General features: G+C 47.1%; 1 protein-coding gene and 1 pseudogene across 3 annotated transcripts; one reads left to right on the top strand and one right to left on the bottom strand.

The window, feature by feature from the left end:
* The first annotated feature begins 1,949 nt into the window (after nucleotides 1-1,949).
* Drd1 (dopamine receptor D1) lies at nucleotides 1,950-6,391 on the top strand. Of its 3 annotated transcripts, none has more exons than XM_021646429.2 (2): nucleotides 1,950-2,062; nucleotides 2,965-6,391. In XM_021646429.2, exon 2 carries the CDS (start codon nucleotides 3,364-3,366, stop codon nucleotides 4,699-4,701), a length of 1,338 nt encoding a protein of 445 aa, XP_021502104.1. In that variant the 5' UTR covers nucleotides 1,950-2,062; nucleotides 2,965-3,363; the 3' UTR covers nucleotides 4,702-6,391. The 3 variants fall into 3 exon arrangements, with proteins under 3 accessions (XP_021502104.1, XP_060228409.1, XP_021502103.1); XM_060372426.1 differs by lacking the exon at nucleotides 1,950-2,062 and adding an exon at nucleotides 2,372-2,694; XM_021646428.2 differs by lacking the exon at nucleotides 1,950-2,062 and adding an exon at nucleotides 2,372-2,850.
* Nucleotides 6,392-20,933: 14,542 nt separating this feature from the next.
* On the bottom strand, nucleotides 20,934-22,276 carry LOC110554067 (elongation factor 1-alpha 1-like; annotated as a pseudogene).
* Nucleotides 22,277-23,329: the final 1,053 nt, after the last annotated feature.

Genomic DNA, 23,329 nt, shown 5'->3' with positions numbered 1-23,329 from the left:
TTTAGCAGCTTAGAGGCATTTTTGGTCAGAGGTCTCTCTGAGTAGCTGTGAGTGATGAGAGAAGGCAAGGCTGTCCTGTGCACGGTAATCAGCCCACCCTCCCACCTTCTGTGGCTGCTTTGTCAGGGACTGGATGTCTTGGCACCCGAGACAGCCCTGTTATGGCTGTCATCCTGCTTTAACAGAGCAGTGGCCATTGTGCAGGATGGTTGGCCTAGGGACACTTCTCAAAGGCAAGCCATTAAGGGAAGTCTCATCCTTCAAACTGCCCTCCTTATCAACTTCAGCTTTTTTTGCTACATTCTTAAGTATTCCTGTTATGGACTCAGTTCAAATACTGGCCCAGGGAGTGCTTTCCCTCCCTAAGGGATCCTCCTTCTTTCAGTGTGCTCAGTCCCGCCCCAAAGGAACCCCAGGTTTCTGTGCTTTAAGGATGCTGAGTGCCCTTCTCTTGCTTAATCCAGGTAAGCCCAGTGGTAGCAGAGTGCGAGGACTTACACAATTTCAGACTCACACGGCCATCTTGCACGAGGCACATCTCTTCGTATGTGTTTACCGTAAAAAGGGAAGAAAGCCTGGTGAGATCAAGTTCCAGCTGTGCAGAGAGCGACTGCCACGGGATGAACGAGGTTCTGCCCTGTGCTGGCTCTAAAGCCTCTGTTCTCAGCTTGTGGGCCGTGACCCCATAGGGGGTCGCTTGTCAGACATTTCTGTTGTGATTCACAACAGTGTCAAAATACAGTTGTGGAGCAGCAGTGAAATAATGTTATGGCTGGGATCACCACACCATGAAGAACTGTATTAAAGTGTCTCGGCAGCAGGAACGTTGAGAACCACCGGCTCCTGGGGCGGACGTCTGACCACCAGTCCCTGGAACCTTGTGTGTGGCAGCAGGCTTCTTATTTGGTGGGAGGACAGTCCTGGGAGCACGGGTGGAGGGGCATCTGTGTTCATCATTTGACCACTGCTCCTGACACCAAGACCTGCCCTCTGCTGGCTAATTACGATTGCTGCTTGGGTCGTTTAGAGAAAATGCTGGCATTCAGTGTGGCCTGTGGTTCTCACCGAGGCGAGACTCCTTTTTTTTTATGATCTCGGAAGGATTTCTGACCCTCGAGGACCAACTGAGTCCATAACCGGTGCACAGCCCTTAAGCAAGTATCCCGTGTGACACAGCAGTCCTCATCAGTAAGTCCAAGAATCCACGCAAAGCGATTTCCAAGTTTCACACTTGATCTCTTTTCACAGAGATAGGAAGGCTCACTGGGTTGCATGTCTGCACCAAGCTGTTTCCTGGGGCCGGGCGTTCCTGTCTCCACTTTATCCCTGTGACAGTTGTTAGCTAATGGGCTCCATCCTAGACACGGCCGCGCCGAAGAAACGCGGCGACGGTCAGTCACACAGGTCACCGTGTTAACTCTGGGCAGGCGCCACCCTTTTCTGAGCATCATTTTCCCACACATCTGAATGGAGACGTGCAGGCCTGCAAGGAAGGACATCATAAGGTGTGTGTGTGTGTGTGTGTGTGTTGGGGGCGGCAGAGGCTGCTGAGTTTATGTCAGGTCTCTTTCTCTTGCAGAGTAAGTTGGCATGTTGCTGCTCCAGCCTCGGCGCGCAGTGGCCACATCAGGGATGGCCTGGCTCAGCGACTAAACTGCCAGCCGAAGGGACTCTTGTGAGGTTTCAGGGGTATTTCGAGCGAGGGGGCTCAGAGCGCGGAAGATTTGCTTCCCACCTTCCGGATTCTGGCAGTCAGGGGCCAGGGTGGAGGGTGGAGCGAGCCGGGTGGAGGCCCTGAATGTTGGGGATGGCGGGCTGATGGGTCTGTGATCCGCACCCGCGGGGGCGCGGGCGGGGTGCAGAAGACCACACGGGCCGGCAGAGGGCGCCGGGCGCCTGCCGAGCGTGCGGCACCGTGTTTGGGGTGCTCGCGGGGCGCGGGTCACGGGCTGCACTCGTGAGTGAGTTGACCGTAGAAGCGGCGTGGCGGGCGGAGCGGGCAGCGAGCGGCCGGGAGCTGGCGCGGGGCTGGCAGAGCGGAGGAGCGTGGCCTCCCAGAGTGGTGAGCACTCCCGGCCGGGGGCTCCTTGCACCCCGGTTGCGGGGCACTCGGAGACCGCGCGGCGACGCGGGCAGCGGTCCAGGGCTTGCGGGGCGTGGGTGTAGGCAGAGTCGGTTCTGACTTCGGGCTTTGGGTGGAACTTGGGGTTGACCCGAAGAGGCACTGAGTGCGGGACCCAAGTTTGGCTTACTCGAGGTTTGAACCTCAGGATTTGTCCCTCGGGTCATGTGTTGGGCCGAGGGTCCCCCGGTGGGCGAGCTAGCCAGAGAAGGCTCGGCAATTACGAAGGCGTCCCACACTCCTGCTCCAGCTGTGCCTCTGGGGAACCAAGAGTGGCTGTCGCCCGCCCGCCACTCTGCCTGTCAAGCTCAGCCCACCCCCAGGGCCGGGAGGGGACGCGGAGGCGGGGTGGGCTGAGCCCCGCTGGAACCCAGCCGTCCGGGGCCCTCGCTGTGGCTGCGCGGAGATCCTGCGTCTGCTGCCGGGAAGCGAGCGCCGCGGGGAGGCTCGGGGTCCTGCCCTAAGAAAGAGGCGCCAGAGGGGCGCTCGATGCGGGCTCCTGCAGCCAGACAGGAATCTGCCCATGACTAGCCCAGGAGGCGCCTCTCCCAAGGACGCTCCGAGAACCCGGGGTGAGGTGGGGGGCGCCCCTTCCCTGGGTACCTGATCTGGGATTTCTCTCCCAAATCTGCTCCGGAGATTTTCATGCATCAGGAGGGGAACACTTTAGGCTGGCTGGACTCCCCGAGAGAGCTCCAGCGGTTTGGGAGAGGCGAAGGCAAAGCCAGGTAGGAGATCTTGATGGACTTGTCCGGGAGATGATGGGCTGGGATTTAACATAGCGAACACGCCATCTGCACAGAGTCTTGGCGAACAACTTTGTATTTCCCTTTGCTTTTTAGGGCGTTTTGGAGAGAGGTTGTGACGCCAGGGGCTTGGAGGAGAAATACGCGTATTTTAGGCTGTGTCTCCAGGGAAGAGGCAGCAGCTCTGAAGAGTAACATTGACCAGGAAGAGGCCTCAGATCTTGAGTTCATGACTTAGAATATGCTAAGAAGCCGACGCTTTCCTGGGGGAGCCTAGGGACTGGCCGGTGCCTAGGACTGTGACCTGGAGCAGGGAGCCCAGACGACAGCAAGCAAGAGGGTCCTTTCAGCAGCATGGCTTGGATTGCTACAGGCAAGCTCCCGGTGGAACAGCACTGTCCTTTGGTCCGGGCAGCATCTGGGGCTGGACAAGGGGCCGGGTGGTGAGCGATTGGGGGAGTCAGGTGGGGCCACCGGAAAGTGCTCTTCTGGAAGATGGCTCCCAACACGTCCACCATGGATGGGGCCGGGCTGGCAGTGGAGAGGGACTTTTCCTTTCGGATCCTCACCGCGTGCTTTCTGTCGCTGCTCATCCTGTCCACTCTGCTGGGGAACACCCTCGTCTGCGCCGCCGTCATCAGGTTTCGGCACCTGCGCTCCAAGGTGACCAACTTCTTCGTCATCTCTTTAGCCGTGTCGGATCTCCTGGTGGCTGTCCTGGTCATGCCCTGGAAGGCGGTGGCTGAGATTGCAGGCTTTTGGCCCTTTGGGTCCTTCTGTAACATCTGGGTGGCTTTTGACATCATGTGCTCCACGGCATCCATCCTCAACCTCTGTGTGATCAGCGTGGACAGGTACTGGGCTATTTCCAGCCCCTTCCAGTACGAGCGGAAGATGACTCCCAAGGCGGCCTTCATCCTGATAAGCGTAGCGTGGACTCTGTCCGTCCTCATCTCCTTCATCCCAGTGCAGCTAAGCTGGCACAAGGCAAAACCAACATGGCCCTTGGATGGCAATTTCACCTCCCTGGAAGACACCGAGGATGACAACTGTGACACCAGGTTGAGCAGGACGTATGCCATTTCGTCCTCCCTGATAAGCTTTTACATCCCGGTAGCCATCATGCTTGTCACCTACACCAGTATCTACAGGATCGCCCAGAAACAGATCCGGCGCATCGCAGCCCTGGAGAGGGCAGCTGTCCACGCCAAGAACTGCCAGACCACCACAGGCAATGGGAACCCTGTTGAGTGTTCTCAGTCGGAAAGCTCCTTTAAGATGTCCTTCAAGAGAGAGACTAAAGTGTTGAAGACGCTTTCTGTGATCATGGGGGTGTTCGTGTGCTGCTGGCTGCCTTTCTTCATCTCCAACTGCATGGTACCCTTCTGTGAGTCTGGGGAGACCCAGCCTTTCTGCATCGACTCCATCACTTTTGACGTGTTTGTGTGGTTTGGGTGGGCCAATTCCTCCTTGAACCCCATTATCTATGCCTTTAATGCTGATTTTCAAAAGGCGTTTTCAACCCTCTTAGGATGCTACAGACTCTGTCCCACCACGAATAATGCCATAGAGACGGTGAGCATCAACAACAACGGAGCCGTGTTTTCTAGCCACCACGAGCCGAGAGGCTCCATCTCCAAGGACTGCAATCTGGTTTACCTGATCCCCCACGCCGTGGGCTCCTCCGAGGACCTGAAAAAGGAGGAGGCGGGTGGCATAGCTAAACCCCTGGAAAAGCTGTCCCCGGCCCTCTCGGTCATCTTGGACTACGACACCGACGTCTCTCTAGAGAAGATCCAACCAGTTGCACACAGCGGGCAGCACTCGACCTGAACTCGGGGTTCTTGTCTCTGAAGCTGGGCGCTCCATAGGGCTTGCTATTAAGGAATTCAGCTCTGGTGGGTCTCCGAGGTACCATGAGGCTTCTCTGCTGCTTTTGAACGATTACAGAGCTTTTCAGATGCATTCATCCCAGTGTGTTTTTTCTTTACTCATAGTCCGATGGGGACATGAGAAGAGCCACAAGGGAAATGACTTTGGCTCTGAAATAATTTGTGAAATGTTATCTTAGGACACGTTATAAAAAACAGGGCAAAGAGTCAACAGTAAACTTCACTTAAAAATCAAAACTTTCCAGGAAGGAAGTGAGAGAGTTGAATTTGCTGTATCTAAACAGGTGCTAAAACTGTCCAAGCAGTTTTCAGATTGTAAAGGTAGGTGCATGCCTTCATTAATTACTTCTACAACAATAATCGAGCCTTACAGCAAGAGTAGAATTTCTTTTTCTCAAAATTGACAGATGCATTGTTGCTAATGGTTTCATTATTTATTTATTTATTATTTATTTATTTATTGCATTTTATGGATATTTTAAATTTATCATAGTGAATCTATATTTATCATATTTAATAGAACAAACCAATGTTATAAAAGACTGAACTGTCCATTGTACTAGCACTTTATGAGCCAATGAAACAAACACACAGACTCTGAGATCCTGAATTCTGAATTACTTCTAGAAACACAGAAAAGGCTGATGTGGTGGCTCTGTCACTCAACGTGAACACAAATAAATACAAGAAGAGGGGTGACTAATGCCATCAATGGTCCCCCTACATAGATTTTGAAAATATCTTTCTTTTTTTTTCTTTTTCTTTTTTTTTTTTAAAGAAGAAGAAGAAGCTACTATTGTGTTTTGAATGTTTTAAATGGCAAAGGCTTTCCTGGGGTGAATTTGCACTTCTGTAAATATCCATGTAAAAGCCAGCTCAAGAAGAATACAACTTTATATTTCTGTTTTTGGATGGCAAGGAAGAGCATATGCCACTTTGTATTTATGTAAAATAATTGGCCCTCCCTGTCGTTTCTCATTTCATGCTTGAGATAGCTTTCTGAAGCAGACAAAAGGCTGTCCAGGATGGAGGTCTGCAGCGGGAGAAAGAGCTGTGAATTCTCGGGTCGCAGCAGCCCTGTGATCCTTGCGCTCGTTCCTGGCTCTCACCTGCCCAGGTCTAGCCAGGTGTCTCAAGGGGCTACTTTCGTAGTGCTTTAGTTTGAGTTTAGCACCCTACTTAAAAAAATAAAAGCTCTCTAACGTTAGTGCTAAACTAGCTAATGGATGGTGCCTCTTCGACTGCTGGTGGGATGCGTGGAAAGGCCTCTTTCCCGTGCGTGTTGAGCACCTCAAAGCTGTCCGCATCACCTGTCACAAATGCTATTCTTTTTTCCTCTGTGGTTTTGAATTTAGTTTCCACGTCATAGCCTGGACTGCAAAAAGTACCATCAAGTCCCCTCCTGTGGGGAATTGCAACAGTTTTCTTTTCTTTTCTTTTTTTTTGAAATGTTTACAAAGTATTCTTGAGAAGCAGCAGGCAACATGTGGCTGGGACCGAGGAGAAGCTGAGTAGCCTGCTGGCCGCAGCTCCTGCACTCGGTCTGTGTTATGTGCTCTGAATGTTTTCTCAGCTCTGCCGCTTGTATGCTTTCTTACATACAATAAAATTATTTTGTGAATTCAAACTAACCTCAGTGGTGCTGTGTTGCATTTGTTAAACCCATCTTAAAAGCTAGACTGTTTCAGGTTGACAGCTAAGAAAACAAGGGCATCTTCAGATATGTCTTTTTTTTTTTAAGATGGTAATTTCTCTAGTATATGCCCTTAGTTGCTTTTAGATATTTAAGTGGAAAACATTGCCTCACACTTCTGTTATATTTTTAACTGGGTTCTGAAAAGAAACCTTGGTTCCCGTGAAAAATTATTCTGCTTCTCATTTTTCAGATTTGAAGATGTTCTCATTTTTAGCTCTTTCTTTTTAAGAGATTATTTGTTAATGGAGTAAACATTTTAGAAAAGATGGTCTTGCTCTGGGTGCTGTGGCTTCATGGCTGACAGCGATCACTGTGCATGCAAGTGATGCTTACTTTAAAACATAATTAGAAATGCTCTGTCCTAAAGAATACATAGGTTGCGAATCTGCAGTCACCATAAAGCTTAACAGGCACACTCGTGAATTCTGCCAGTGCCACTCCCCAGCTAACCCGAAGAGGGAAAAGGGCTCAGCAGCTGGTGATGTAGAAACTAGGGGTTAAGTTCGTAATCTGGACTGCCACACAGCAGATGGCGCCTCTTTAGAGTCCCTGCTTGTTTCTCCCAGGCCCTGGCAGTCACTGAACACATCTGGAATGAGCACCAGATTAACCCTGTGCATGTCCTTTGTACCTCATGGCTTCTGGATGTCATTTCTCCTGGATGCTGAACTTCATGTTCAAGGCAGAAGCTCAATGGCAGGCCACCGTGCTCAGGCAAGGCTGTCACTGTGGAGCCAATGAAACCGGACATAAGAGCATCCCTTAGATAGTGCATTTAGAGGTGGTTTCAGATACTTACAAAATTCAGCATGCTTTGAACAAGACTGTGCTTTAGGTTTCTCTGATTCTGGATTGATTGAGGTTGCCTAAAGAATATCAGTTCTGACAAGTATAAAAGCAAATTTGTGATATGACTCATACTTAATTTTTAACTCTAGGTTGTAATAATGTTCAATATATGCAAGAGTCCATGATACTGCCTTGTAACACTGACCTTTAGTGTTAATGGGTCTGCTATTTGACTTTTTTTTTTTAATGTAGTTGATTTTCAGCATACATGTGGTTTGGGGATTATCCCAGACACCAATGCCTTTTGCTATACCTACTTGCTCTTCCAGAAACAAGTGGCATCTTACCTCTTCCTGGTTAAAAACATTGCCCTAAGCTGTTGCTACACGATGATGGAATCTGCTGGCAACATTTTAATCCATCAAATCTTCTTATCTGAGAGAATCTGTCGAAGGAACCATAAGCCAACGGCTTGCCTGATCTGGGCCAGTGGATATGTGGCTTGCTAGCCTGTATGGCTGGCTTACACAGGTCATCTGAAGGAAGCAGCATGGTGGGCCACAGACTGGGGTGCTTGGTAGACGCAATGTAGTTCCGCAGGTTGGTTTGAGGTTCCTGCATAGGAAACATGACCTGTTTATTTGCCAGAAGACTGAGGTCACAGCGTGTGGCAGCACAAACACACTGCTGAGGGTTCTGCCTGGCCTTCTGCCACTAAACGTTCACGGGATGCACAGATTTAAAGCAGCAGCGTTTGGACTACGGGCTGCTCAAGACTGAAGACTTGTAATGTACATAGTATTAGAAACTCAAAATTAATCTGCGATTTTAAAAGGTTTAGGTTTCCAGTCACTGTGAGAACACTGTGTGGGACCAGCTAGAATGTTTCTGGTGATTGGAGAACAGACTCCACCAGCTCCTGGCATTTGTAGATGTCTTCAGCCACTGAGAAGGGTTTGATCTGAGACTGCCTTGCACATCTCTGCGGACAGAGGTAATAGCAAAGCGGCAGGTGGCAACAGGCCCCAGGAAGACCGGGTTACAGGGCAGGCTGTTTCATTTGATTTAAACAGGTGGATCCATTATTACATCACCCGTTAGTAAGTGCTCAGCTCTACAACAAGGATGTGGTTGGAGTGGCCGGATGGAGAGTTTTCTCAGATGTACTCTGCTGGGAATTACGAAATGTGAAATTATCTGATGTGAGCTCTGTTACGGGCAGACTTTGACGGTAACAGGTTCGCCCAGGTAGATTCTCTTTGCTAGAAACTTTAAGAGAAGGTATTTTTCATCAACACAGTAGTGAATTTCATTATGGCATCTCACTTTTTTTTTTTTTTGGCTAAATTTTTTGCTCCCAGTCCTTTCCCTCCTCCACTTCTGATACCCCCTCCTTTCCCCTAATAGCCCCCTTCTGCTTTCCTGGCCCACTTAAGATTTCTTCCCCCTTCTCACAGTCCTCTTTGTAGTTTCATGGTAGGTACCTCCATTCCCACCAGAATAATATTCACACATATAAAAACTGAAATCTCAGATCTGCATTGAGAAGCACGGTGCCTGTCTTCTGAGTCTGGCTTTCTGAGGTAAAAGCGATAATTTTCGGTTCTTTCCACTTTCTTGCAAATGTCATGATTTCATTTTTCTTTAAGGCTGGGTCAGATTTCAGTGTGTATGTGTGTACAGCACATTTTCTTTACGCATTTCTCTGTCGGCAGATGTCTGGGCTGGATCCATTTCCTACGTATTCTGAACAGAGCAGCAATCGACATGGGTGTGCAAATACCGCTGTGGTGGAGCTTCGACCTCTTTGCGTGTACGCCCAGGAGTGGCGTGATCGGGTTACACAGTAGTCCCACTTCTAGTTTCTGAGAAACCTTCATGCTGGTTTCCATAATGCTGTACCAGCTTACACTCTGGCCAGTAGTGAAAAGGGTCCTCCTGGCCCCTGGCATCACCAGCAATTGTTTTTTTTTAATGATAGCCATCCTGACTAGGGTGAGACTGAATCTTTAAAGCAGTTTTAATTTGCATCTCAGAAAGATATTTTAAAAATACAAACTCTTCTATACTCACATCGTGCTTTAATGACTCCCAGATTTTTTTTTTAGAAAAAAAAAAAAACAAACAAAAAACAAAAAACAACCAAACAAGCTTATTCAAAGACCTTCATGACCTAGCCTAGAGGTGACCTAGTGGCCTCCGCTGCCTCATGTCCTGCCATTACCCACAGGCACCGTCCCACAGCCACTTCCGCCTTTGTACACAAAGGCACTTGGAATTGTTTCCTGCTTTTATACCTTTGTATGTGCTGTTCATTCTGTCAAGACCCTGCTGCTGGTGTTTGCTCACCACTACTGACTCTTTAAAGTCACGTTAGGTGAAACTGCCAGTCACCCCCTTCTATCACACTGCTGTGGGACCGTTTCCTCCATCACTATCACACTGCTGTGGGATCATCTCCTTCAGTGTTGTTTTGAGGTCATGGGTCTTGCCGGACAGTAGCTATTTAATTCCATGCTTCTATGATCTTTTTTAAAACTTTGAATTTATATATATAGATATATATAATTGATAATAATGGATATTTTGTCTGCATGTAAGTCTGTCCACATTCCTGTACCTGGCTTATCACCGAGATGGCATTGGATTCCCTGGAACTAGAGTTACAGATGGCTGTGAGATGCCACGTGGATGCTGGGAACTGAACCTGGGTCCTCTGGAAAAGCAGCCAGTGTTCTTAACCACTGAGCCACCTCTCCAGCCCTCTGTGTCTATTATTAAGTAAACAGGATGTATGGCTTATAGGAGTTGCTCATTAGACCTCTACTGAATGAATGAATGAATGAATGAATGAATGAATGAGTTGAAACAGGGAATGTCAAAGCCACAAATCTACTTATGTATTTATTTATTTGTGTGTATGCACGCACATGCTGTGTCTATGTGTCTGCGTGTGTTCATGTATCTGGAGGCGAAGGCTGACGTCAGACGTCTTCCTTGTCACTGAACTGTCCGGACTGGCCGGCCCATGAGCTCTGGGGGTCCTCCTGTCTCCATGCCAGCTGTACAGGATGCCACAGGTGTGCACCTGCACGTGAGTTTTTAAGCAGGGGTTCTGGAGCTCTGGTCTCCGTTCATCACGATCATGTGGCAGGAACTCAACCATCTTCACAGCCCAACAGTTTTATTATTCAAAAGGGTTTGTTTGTTTGTTTGTTTGTTTGTATGTGTTTGTTTGCTAGATGTGGGTACATGTATATACACGTGGAGGCCAAAGGTCAACCTTGGGCTTGTTTCTCAGGGGCTGTCTACCTTTTAAACATTTATTTTTTATTTTTCAGTTTTGGCTGAAGGCTCTCAGTGGTGCCTAGGCTGGCTCACCAGTGAGCCCCAGGAATTGTTCTGCCTCTGCCTTCCCAGTACTGGAATTACAAACCATGCCACCATGCCTGGCTTTTTTGTGTAGTTAGTTGGGTTCAAACTCAGGCCCTTTTATTTCCATGGCATGTAATGGAGGTTTTGGCCCCTTTAAAAACTCAGATACGTTATGTATATGTAACATGATCTTTGCTAGCTGGTAACAGCCTGCCTTGTGCAGCATGGAGAGGGGTGTGGTCTCGGACTCTGGGGAAGATAAATAGGGGAGTCTAGAGAGAGAAAGTATGGCATGTGGTGGGGGAGTGTTGCTGTGGCCTGTGGCAGTTTGGAGAGGCCAGAGACGGACCGTGTGGCGGTTTGGAACAGACAAATGGAAAGAGACGTTTCTTGGCGCAGCAGCTCGGAGGAGACAGTTTGCTGCTGACAGAGACAGGTATAGCCCCAGGTGAACCCTTTGACCCTTAGACAGTAGGCAGAAGTGAAAAAATGTCTGTGTGCTTCTCCTCACCAACCTTCTCTCTCCTACCTAAGGCTGGGGGGTTGGAAGAGAGAGTTTAGAAAAGCAAGAGTAACAATGCCAGGCACTTTACCAACTGAATTCTCTCTGTGCTCCCTGGGCATGAGTTTGGTATATCTGCACATTTGATGCATTTACGTAAGACTTCTACGCTCTCTCTAATGTGTTTGGCTGCGTTCTTCATTTGCTGCCTCAGCTATAGTTCCTTGAAGTTTGCCATGGCTGTACAGAGGCAATTATACAAATATAGTACAGGAAAAACTTCTGTATACATGCACACATGTAACTAGACTTACAAACATGTAGCTGTTTATGTAATATGTGTATGTATGTAAACACACTGTTTGATATAGTTTTCGGTTACTAACCTTCTAAGAACATCTTGTATGAGCAGATCCCATGTTGGATGCCAGGGGTATGAAAACAAATCAGGTTTTATCCCAGTCTCTGAGTTGCTTTACGAAAAGGGGACATGCAAATAAACCAGAGCTGGAACTGTGACGTGAGGAGAAAGAAAAGGCTTTCTTCCAGGTAATGTCAGCTCAGTAGCTCCAGTATGTTGGGTCTCAGTCATGATGACTCCAGCACCAAGTCCCACATTTAGGGCAGTGTTCTCAACCTGTGGGTTACAACCCCATGGGAGGGCTCCAATGACCCTTTCACAGGGGTCACCTAAGATCATTGGAAAACAGATATTTTCATCATAGTTCATAACAGCAGCAAAATTACAGTTATAAATTTTATGATTGGGGTCACCACAACATGAAGAACTGTATTAAAGGGTCACAGTATCAGGAGCATTGAGAGCCACCGCTTTAGGAGCTCAGCCCATTCTCACATTCATTCAACAGAAGGCACTGGTTTTTCTTTTTTGTTATTATTTTTTGGGGATGGGGAAGAAGAGGTGTATTTGGGGGAAGGAAAGGGGAAGGAAATAGGGCTTGAGTGAGCCATGAGAGGGACAGACAGATAGACTGACAGACAGAGAGCCAAATAGAGAGAGACAGAGACAGAGAGACACACAGAGAGAGATAGAGACAATGAGAGAGAGATGAGGGGGGTGGCTCCAGATACAGGGAAGGAAGAAACTGAAGTAGAGAGAGTACAAGAGAGATGAGGTGGCAGGTTGGTCCTTTATACCTGGTGCACAGCTGAAAGGCACAGCATCTCACAACTGAGAGCAGCTGTCTGCCACACACCTGGCACCTGACAACAGTATGTGGTGATATCACAGGTTGCTAGGCAACCCAGAAGCAGGCTGCCTATACGCTAACATTCCTCCCTTTTTTGATAATTAAAAAAGAAATGAGGAGCTGGGGAGGCATAGCGACGCGGGAATGAGGATGTTGGCCTGCTTCTCCTGCAAGGCAAGTAAAGCATATAAATGTAGGTTCACTGGAAGCAGCTCTTGGCTGCAATGCAAGGGGGTGAGAGAGAGGTTAAAACAACAACAACAACAAACGTAAGAGCACCAAAATGTCTGGATTATGTGGTGAGGAGGAGGGGAAGCCTCTGCCCTAGAAACTTCAGGGTAGAGGGGGAGGGTCTGCCGGCCATTACCGGCAGTAGACAGGGACTGATTAATGCTGGGAGAACCTGGAGCTGTTGGGCCTGGGCCTGAAGCACACCGTCCCAGCCTTAGGTTGATAATAAATGGACAACGGCTGGTCTGAAGGTAGTGAGTTATCTTAACTGGTGTTCACACTCAGTTACAGACAGAGGGCGCTGTTAACCCCATGATCCTCACAGTACAGAGAGGGCATATGATGAGTTCAAGGTCACACAGCTGAAAAATGACTCTTTTAACCACAGACCTGTTCTCTTTCTCAGAAAATAGTTCTAATTGTCCTCATTAATTAAGTAACTGCTTGAAACGTGTTCTAAATCCCTTCACGTTGTTGTATATTAAAAGGCCTTTTATTCTGGACATTTCCCCAGGCCTGTGCAGAGTGAAACACTGTCATTACTGTAAACTAGATGAACACCAGCATCATCCCATGTGGTTCTATCCCTCACCCAGCTCCAGGCTGGTAGAGTAGAGCTCAGGGGGTTGGTTTTTAGTGACAACAAGAAGTGGGTCAGATGGAAGGGGAGGAGGACCTCCCCTCTCAGTGGACTTAGAGAGGGGCAGGGAGGAGATGAAAGATTGGGTGGGATTGGAAGGGAATGAGGGAGGGGGCTACAGCTGGGATACAAAGTAAATAAACTGTAATTAATGTAAAAAAATAAAAAAATTAATTAAAAAGTGTGTGTCTTTGAGTGCTACATAAAGTTTAAGGCAGATCTTTAAGACACTGAAATTTCCAAAATCATGACCTGGTGCAGGTCAAGGGAATTCAGAGGTGACTTACTCACAGCTAGGATCTGCCTCCGTTTGCATGCCAGCCTGATTAGACACATTTACTCAATCTCAGGAGGCATTTTTTCTTTAACCTGTCTCATGCTCAGGCTGCTTTGTAATGGGGATAGGAGATCGGGAAGGAAAAGAGAGGGGCATGGGGAACGGAGGAGATAGGGCTGGGAGGGCAAGCGGACTGGGCCTAGGGCTGGGAAATGAGCAGCATCACAAGTGGGCCACAAGGATGGGTGAAATCTTGCCAGGGAGAAACAGCCAGGGAGAGGGAATGTAGAGAAAACATCTATATGGGATTGGTAAAGTACTGAGCCAGCACTCTGAATGCGGCACATGACACAGAGGTGAAGATTTGGTCCACGGACTGTCACACACATCACTTTGGCATGGCCTCACCTTCTGCACCCAGAGCATAACGTCGCATGACCCTTCCTCACCCCTGCCATGCTCACCTGGGTGTTGCTCTCAGGGGACAGCCCTTTGCTTTTCTTCCTCATTGCCATCCTCATCTGCATGAGACTCCCCAATCCCTCAGGCCTCCTTCTGAAGCCTGCAGCTCCTTGTAGGACCTGCCTCATGCTGTCTGCTTTCTGTTTCTCCTACGAGCTTGGGAGTCCCTGGAGGGCGCCAGGTATCCTCAAAACAAAATATTCTTAGTGACCAGCACATCTGGCCACACAGAAGGTAGCACATGAACTTCAGATCCATCAGTGGGTTAATACCTTTGTAAAAAGGGTGTGATAGATACACTTTGGTTTTCACCAAGGGGCCCGTCTCTGCTGAGGTTATACAGGGTGTTTTCAGCAAAGGTTTCTCTATTGCTGACACAATTAAAGGAAATATTTGGAACAGTACTTAAGTGGCAAATGATAACGCTCATATTTATGTGACTGGACAATGATTCAGGCTTTTATACAGAAGAGGGAGGAAATGTCAACCAAATGTCACAAGAGCATCCCTGGATTGTCTAGCCACATGCCCGTTGTGTGGAGATTGAGTTTTTGGGTCAAATGTATTTAGTATTACAAGCAGGTTGACTGTAATTAAGATAATGGTCAGCCCCATTTCTAAGATGCTTTTTCAGTGCACACTGCTGTTAGCTATTAAACTGGGGGCAAGGGGGGTTGTCACCCATAATTGTGAAAAACATCTGTGGATTTTACTGACCTCATAGTAGGCTAGCTATAAACAGACTGTTTCTGACTGACATAAGACGATTAAAGGGGACCTACTTTTAGAGGGAAGCAGGAGCAATAAAGTGGTGGCTTTGGCTTGCTGAAAAAGCTTTGTTTCCATACTGTCAAGGCAAAAGCAAAATGCCATTTTTAGAAAGCACCCAGTGGCATCAATATTGAAGCAAAAGCTCATTTGCTTGTCCTTGGTATCATGCAATTTATAACTTCTCATTTGGGTGAAGCTCCATCCAATAGTGGAATCCCTGGTTAGGGATAGGACACAGACATTTTTTTTTCCCCTGGTCACAACAGTTTAAACTGATACAGCTAATAAAGAGAGGGGTTTGGCAGGAGCTAACAAACTCTAAAGCACACATGTGGTTGGCCTCAGCTATTCTAGGTCCTCAAATCTGCCCTTTTCACCCTCTCCCCTGAGCGCAGAACTCATTCTGCTGGCTTTCCCATGAGTCAGTGGTAGACAAGTGTCCCATGATCTAGGAATGAACTAACTGCAGGATGCTGTATACAGACATGTATACAGACATGAAACCTATGAAGGTTTCAGAATAAGCAGAAACAGGCAGCATCACCAGAGGAAAAGGCACATGTATTTATTAATATTAATCTATAGAATTGTGGTCACACTCTTTGGTTACCCTGTAGCTCGACATTTTTTCAGAAACATATATACTCCGTTTTTCTATTGAAAAGGGGCAAATATGATGTTAATCACTGTGACCAAATACCTGACAAGAAGAATTTAAAAAGAGAAGGGGCTAATTGACCTTACAGTTTGGGGTATACTGACAGGGAGGCTGACCACATTGCAACCATGTTCAGGAAACAGAGAGCAAACAGGAAGTAAGCTGAGCTATAAAACCTCAAGCCAGTCCCTAGTGACCTTTTTCCAGAATGTTCAACCTTTAAAAAAATTTAGGTTTTGAGATTATGTTATAATTACATCATTTTTCCTTTCCTTCCTCCAAACTTTCACACACACCCCTTCTATCTCTCTTTCAAGTTCATGGCCTCTTTTCTCATCAACTGTTGTTACGTACATTACATGTGTGCAGTCTGCAGGGGACCATATATTCAAACACGAGCCACAGGGCCATCATGCATTTAAACGCAACAGCAGAGGTTTTTAGAGGAACAGTATTTTTTTTTTTTTTTTTGGAGGCTGCAACCCAGTGGGTTGAAGAGAACAGACAGTAGTTTGACAACGATTCCCTACGGTGTGGGAACAGAGGACTGTGGGCAGAGCTGGGTGTGCTGACAGACTGAACTTTTCTTGTGAGAGGAGTTTAATGGATAAGACCTCAGGCTGCAGGCAGAAAGGGTAAGTCTGTAGAGGGTCACCCTGCTCCAGGAGATGAAGTGGGAAAAGAAGCATGGGAGGCCAGAGTAATCTTGATGGTGATGTAGTTTCTAAGGCCGCAGAGCAATCAGAGCCCCGTGTACCATTTTCTAACCCTCTACACAAGGATGTGGCAGTACAAAGGATGGGGAGCCACGTGCACTAACATGTTAAGGGAGACTTTTATGACTTTGATGTGAAAAAGCATATTTCAAGATGATATAGACCGTGTATCAAATTTTTAACTTGGAAAACGTAAACATTTTTTTTTTTAAATTTATCTTCATTTATGTGTATGTGTGTACTGGCTTTTCTGTATATGCACATTATACATGCAGTGCCTAAGGAAGCCAGAAGAAGGCAATGGATCCCTTGAAACTGGAGTTAAGGATGATTGTGCTGCCTGTGGGTTCTGGGGACTGAATTTGGGTCCTCTGGAAGGCCAGTTAGTACTGTTAACCACTGAGCCATGGCTCCAGTCCCAGAAGAACATTTTTATGTAAGCAGATAAAATAAGATAGAAAATAGTGCTTCTCATCTTAACAGATAATATAAATAACTGAAAGCAAATAGATCATCTGCCCTCAGGAGGCAGAGGGTCGCCCTTCTAAGTGTGGGCGGCACACATGACTGTGCACATGGCTGGATCTCTGGTGGGGGGAGGGGAGCCTCAGGAAAGGCCAGAGAGGAAGTGGACTTCACACTGTACTCTGTATATCTCTTGGCTTTTTAAAGAAGCTTTTGCATAAGTCTATCACAGCTAGAGTTAAAGCAAGAAAAAAGTTTCAGCCGCATTTCTGATCTGAGTGCCAGGCAAGAGGAGGACTAGTTGTGTCTGCTTTGTGGGAGGGATGCATGGCATGATGGGAGGAATGGAGATGAGTAGGGGCCTGAGAGGTTGAGGTAGAGACTTGGGCATTTTAAAGAATACAGGGTCAGGGATGCTCCTGATGCCTGTGACTCTCTGACCATCTCTGGATGGATCCACAGCACCAGCTGTGGATGATCACGCTGATGCTGAAGCTGATGTGGTGCCGAAGCTGACGTGGTGCCGAAGCTGATGTCGTGCTGAAGCTGGTGCTGAAGCTGATGTGGTGCTGAAACTGATGCTGATGTTGAAGCTGATGCTGATGCTGACGTTGATGTGGTGCTGAAGCTGATGTGGTGCTGAAACTGATGCTGATGCTGAAGCTGATGTGGTGCTGAAGCTGGCTGGTTCAGGTGCTCATCCACCTGGGGCAGAGGAGAAACTGGGTCTTCCCAGCACTATTATCTATTTTCTGTCCTCTCAGAATAGGTTCCTCACCACACATTTTACTTTCTAAATGCAAAAGTCTCTCTCTCTCTCTCTCTCTCTCTCTCTCTCTCTCTCTCTCTCTTTTGTAAAACTGAGCTAACATGGAGCCCCTGTGTGTGCTTATTTTGTTCATCAAATACATCTCATTTAGAAAACAAGGTTAAGGCACTTTCTTGGTTTAGCTTTTGGGAAACAATGGAAAGCATCCCAGTGGGATTCCTGGTACCCTCAGGCTTAGGGGCATCAGTGATTGCTGACCTGAAGTCTTTCGACCTGACAAATGACTCTTCTCAGAGACTTTCTGCTGCAGAGAGCTCAGTAAGTCTCTCCTCTTCCTTAGAATGTCTTAGTGTACCTCATATCAAGCATATTAAAATAGTCCATGTTCATTTTAAATACATGTATGCATGTCTGTATAGCTGCAAGGAAGACTTTCAAGTATTGTTTGTAAAAGGTCTTTTATTTCAATTTTGTAGTTCTTTTGTTTTATTTTTGTGTTCATGCATCTCTCCACTCAGGGCTGAAGCAGTTGGGTACCATTTCAATCTCAGGGCCTTGGGGACTTCCAGGACCTTGGCCTTGAATACGCTCCAGCAAAAATTCTTTCCCAGTTTTGAGAGAATTACTATGCACCCCAGGAGTCACCTCAAGGCTCTCTCTGGCAGCTCTCTCTGGGGTTCTCGTTAGGCAACACTCCTTCAAATGCATACAGTCCTATTCTCAACTCAGGGAGCGACGGTGACTTTCTTGGTTTCTTGTTGCTGTGTCAAAATATAAGACCAAAGTAACTTAAGGGAGAAATGTCTGTTCTGGCTTGTAGTTCCAAGTGTATATCCCACTGTGATGGGAGAGGTGTAGTGGAGGAGCAGAGGCTGTCTAGGTCACAATCAGGAAGTATCCAAGTCACAGTCAAAGTTAAGAGCAAGGGACTATGGGTGCATGCGTGCTGGTACTCAGCTTGTCCTCTCCACTGTGCGGTCCAGGGCCCCACCCACGGCTGTCCACACTCAGGATGGGACCTCCCACTTCCATTATCCCAATTATGAAAATCTGCAGACAAGACCACAGGCCGACTAGATCTGGGCAGTTTCTCAGTGATGCTGCCTCTCCAGGTGATTCTAGAGTGTGTCAAGTTGACAGTTAAAGGCAGCCATCACAGTGAAACAAACTGATTCCAATTAGTTTGAAACTAGAACACACCCCAGTGTTTGCTCCTAGATCTGGAATTTGGGGACATTTCCAAATTTAATTTTTCTTATCACTGATACAAATAGCAAGTGTTTTAGTAATATGTTTATGTTAAATGTTCCCATAGGCTCATTTTACATATTTCTAGAGAATAGCAATGAAGGCTTTCAAGTAAAAAGTCCTAGGTTTGGAAATAAAACCAATTAAGATGACAGAAAGGAAATGTCAGGTGCTTCCCTGCTTGATCTCTTGTTCTAAGAGGGAAATGTTTGAGTGTGAAGTACCAGGTTCCATAACCTGTGAGATTCTAAAAGGAGTCAAATGCAGAGAATTGCCAGGCCTGAAATGAACTGAGGAGGAAATGGTTTGGTTATGATTTGGGTGAAATGGTCATCAGTGTGGTGGTGTCCAGAGATGGTAGAGCCTTTAAGAGGAGGCATGGTGGGAGGGGCTTGGTCTGCGAGTGTGGGCTGTCGGAAGGCATTAATGGAGTTCTGGTGTGACCTCAGTCAGCTCTCACAAGTATGCATTAAAATTTGTAACCATCCTGCCTCACCCTCCTCAGCACTGGTATTACAGACACATGCCAAAATGACCTGCTAAACACTTCTTATTATTAGCCTTTATGGGGAGAAAATTCCTTTTCACCTTAATGGACCACCTTTCAGGAAATAATATTTTCTATTCTTTAAAATGAGTAAGAAATCTATGTAAGGACACTAATTTGGGTTTTTCTATTTTAAAGATTAACTTTCAATATGAAAATATTGTATTTCTATTTCCAGTGGCTATCTGAATAAAAATATGCAAAATTTATACCTTGCTTAAAAAAATGAGAGCCATGAATCTGATCTCTGATTTTTTCCCCTTGCTTCCTGTGTGTAATGTAACCTGCCTGCGCATGACGCCCTCTGCCACAAAGCCCTGAAGAAAGGCCAAAGGTCTTGGATTTTCAAAATGAACTAAATAAACTCACTTAAAAAAAAAGTACCCAGCCTCAGATATTTTGTTGTAGCAAACAGGAAACAGACTAGCTAACATTCAGTTGTAGAGAGCGGTGGTTAGTTATTTCATATATGCAGCATTTCAGGATTCCCATATTGTATGGGAAAAAGTCTTTGGGGTCCTCATCAGTTCATGTGAGGCTGTGTGTTTCTTAGGGGCAAAGGCTACACCCTCCTGACCTCTGCCCAGACTTCCTCCAGTGTCACACTCAAGAGGTAGGAAGTGTGAGCTGTCAGCTTGACTTTTCTCAGCTTACCTTGATGGGTATTAAACCACAGGCATGTGGCTGACAGAGCTTCCAAATTCAGCAGAGCACTCAGGAACGGAGCACTCAGGGACAGGATAATGGAGAAGAGGAGGACTGATGGAGGAGGGGAGGACTGATGGAGGGGAGAAGGTCTGATGGAGGGGAGGACTGATGGAGGGGAGGACTGATGGAGGGGAGGAGGTCTGATGGAGAGGAGGACTGATGGAGGGGAGGAGAACTGATGGAGGGGAGGATTGATGAAGGGAAGGCTTTGAGGCTTGTTAAGAATTAAGGACTAATATCTTACTTTTTATGACAAATTTTTAAAATTTCAGAATGTCTTCAGGTGGAAAAATTGTGAAGATAGTATAAGATTGCAACAAACCCTACATCCCATTTCCCCCATTGCCAATACTTCACAGAAGTATTGAATATGAACAACACACATTGTTTAAAATTCTCAAAAATAAAATATATTGAAAATAAGTGAGTATGGTTACAATTCATGAAAAGTATTGGTATGTTATTGTTAACTAAAACCCACCATTTATTCAGGCTTCCTTCATTTTCCCTTAGGTTCTGCTTCTTATCATAGGATTCTACCCAGGATGCATCAGAGTTGCCCACCAGACGTCCTTAGCCTATGACAGTTTCTTGAAATTTTCAGTGACCAGGACGTCTTGACAAATAACGCTTGGACAGGGAGGACTGCCTCTGAGCTGGGATTTGTCGGGTTTGCATAATCAGACTGTGGATGGGTTCAGAGGTCAAGGGCCACAGCAAAGACTGCTGTCATTTCTCATCACCTGGGTCACACAGCTGAGATAGTGTCTGTGAGTTTTCCACTCGTGCCCCTCCCTACGCTCTATTCCTTTTGTTCTCATTAAACTTGTTTTAGTGGGTCTCAAAATTTTGTAACAGATTTTTGGTCAGGTTGTTTCCATTAAAAAGTACTGATTTTGAAAACTAATAACTTAAAGCTGCCACACACACACACACACGCAAAATGGTCCACAGAACATTCTCCCTTCCTCCTGAAGGTTTTACAATGCGTTGCTATCGTCAACCAGCCTTTCACAATTGAACTTGACCGGCCAATTGAGATAAACTGTTCTGAGACCATTCTTCCACTGCTGATTAAGACTGGGGTGGCCGGTGTTAGGGGCAATATTCATTTGGCCTTCTGAGCTTTCTGGGAAGACTTGGTGAACTTGCCAGCTCCAGCAGCCTTCTCGTCCACAGCTTTGGTGACACCCAAAGCAGCTGTCTGTCTCATGTCACCAGAAGCAAAACTACCCAGTGGAGGATAGTCAGAGAAGCTCTCAACACACGTGGGCTTGCCAGGGACCATATGAACAATGGCTGCATCGATAGACTTCAAAAATTTAGGGCCATTCTCCAGCTTCTTGCCAGAACAATGCCCAACCTCTTCTTTAAGTGCAGCAAACTTGCATGCTGTGTGAACAGTTGTGTCAGTCCAGATCAGGAGCTCAGCCAGTGCTAACCCGGCCTGGCTGGTTCAGGTTAACCACCTGGGCAGTGAGGCCAGCTGCTTCCGTTGGTGGTCATTTTTGTTGTCACCAGCAACATTGACACATTGTCTAACGTCTTTGATGGACCTTTACATTGAAGCCTACATTGTCCCCAGGAAGAGCTTCATTCAGGGCCTTGTGTTTCAACAGACTTCTGTCCCAGCGTCGACTGGAGCAAAGGCAGCTGCCATGCTGGGTTTGATAACACCAGTCCCCACTCAGCCCACAGGTTCAGTACCAATGGCACCAATTTTGTAGACATCCTGGTGGGGCAGTCACAGAGGCTTGTTGGTTGGACGAGTCGGTGGCAGGGTACAATCCAAAGCTCCCAGCAGTGTGGTGCCCACCAGCACTGCCATCTTTGTGGGTGACTTTCCTTCCCTTGAACCAAGGCATGTTAGCACTTGGCTCCAGCATGCTGTCACCCTTCCAACCAGAAATCACCACAAATGCTACAGTGTCAGGGTTGTGGCCAATTTTCTTCATGTAAGTGCTGAGTTCCTTAATGATTTCCTCGTATCTCTTCTGGATGCGGGGTGGCTCAGTGGAATCCATTTTGCTGACACTGACAATCAGCTGTTTCATACCCAGGGTGTAAGCCGGATGGGAATGCTCACGGGTCTGCCTGTTCTTGGAGGTACCAGCTTCAAATTCGCCAACACCAGCATCAACAATCAGGGCAGCACAGCTGGCCTGAGGCGTGCCTGTAATCATGTTTGGGATGAAGTCTCTGTCCTGGGACATCAAAGACAGTCACACAGTATTTGCTGGTCTCAGATATCCTCAGGAGATGTCAGCAGCAAGACCATGCTCACACTCATGCAGTCTGAGCCTCTTCCCATCTTGGCAGCCTCCTTCCAAACCTTCTGATGGGTTGTTAGTGTCTCCACCACATCTGTAGATCAGGTAGCCGGCTGTGGTGGACTTGCCGGACTCTGTGTCCAGTGATGACTGTGCTGATATGAACCTTTTCCTTTCCCATTTTGACTTTGAATTAGTGGTGTTTTTCACAACACCTGGCTTCTCCACCAGGGATTTTCTGACGGCAAATCCCTGGTGGAGAAGCCACCCTCTATTCCTTTAAAGGATGCCACTTCGTGAGCCTGAAAGACTGAGGCTCCTTATCTGAGTTCTCTGTGAGAGGCGTGTGTCTGCTTCCACATTTGTTTACTCAGTTACTTGTGTTTATCATGGACCTTGGAAATGTAAGTTTTACATTGAATTACAGGGTGATAACTGCCTATTTTTCTTGTTCAGTATTAGCCTGAGCTTTGGGAGTTCTGCCAGCCACCCCAGCACCCTTTCACAGGCCTCTGTCAGTGAGGGTTCCCTGCACTTCCCAGCTTCCAGGCACCGTGAGACGCTCTAGGCTGGACTTGAGTATTTCTTGTCTCAGGCTGAAAATCAGGCATTTTCCCCGGGAGCCCTGGAAACGGAGCTCCGCTGGCTAAGCGTGCGCTTGCTGAGAGGGGCTCCTGCCCTCTTAGCTGACAGTCTAGGGCATTCCCATGTATACTAACCTGTCAATCCACGTATTGATACGTATTTGACCTCTGGCAATTGATAGGCGTGTTCAGTTAAATTTGCATTCTTTTCAACACCTCCACCTCCACCCAGGCCACTCTTCCCCACGACCTGGTCCCCTCCCCCTCTCATCCACTCTCTGAGTTTTCACGGTTCAGCCCCAGCATTGAGTCACTAGTCCATACACAGTGGGGACCCCCTTCATCATGTAGACTTACGGCAGTGCCATTTTAGTCTTACAGATGCCATCGTTTTCAAGGTTACAACAGACTCCTCTCCACAAAGCTGTTTCACATGCTTGTAATACAGATAAATTCCATCGTGGGCTCTCTGACATTTAAAGTGACAGCATCTGAGGAATCCCACGCAATAAGGCACACTCCGCTCAGGGACCTTCAGAACTGCACCATGTCATGTGTCTAGCATTGCCACATGAAGCAGACGGCTTCACAGTCCTAAAAATACAGACTGTGGGGCTGGAAAGATGCACACTGCCTCCTCTTCCAGAGGA

The sequence above is a fragment of the Meriones unguiculatus genome, chromosome 19 (genome assembly GCF_030254825.1).
Source record: "Meriones unguiculatus strain TT.TT164.6M chromosome 19, Bangor_MerUng_6.1, whole genome shotgun sequence".
Taxonomy (NCBI): Eukaryota; Metazoa; Chordata; class Mammalia; order Rodentia; family Muridae; genus Meriones; species Meriones unguiculatus.
This window is presented reverse-complemented; position numbering and strand designations above follow the sequence as displayed.

Excerpts from the sequence above, each read along its gene's own strand:
- Drd1 (XM_021646429.2), top strand. The coding sequence starts at position 3,364 with ATGGCTCCCAACACGTCCACCATGGATGGGGCCGGGCTGGCAGTGGAG.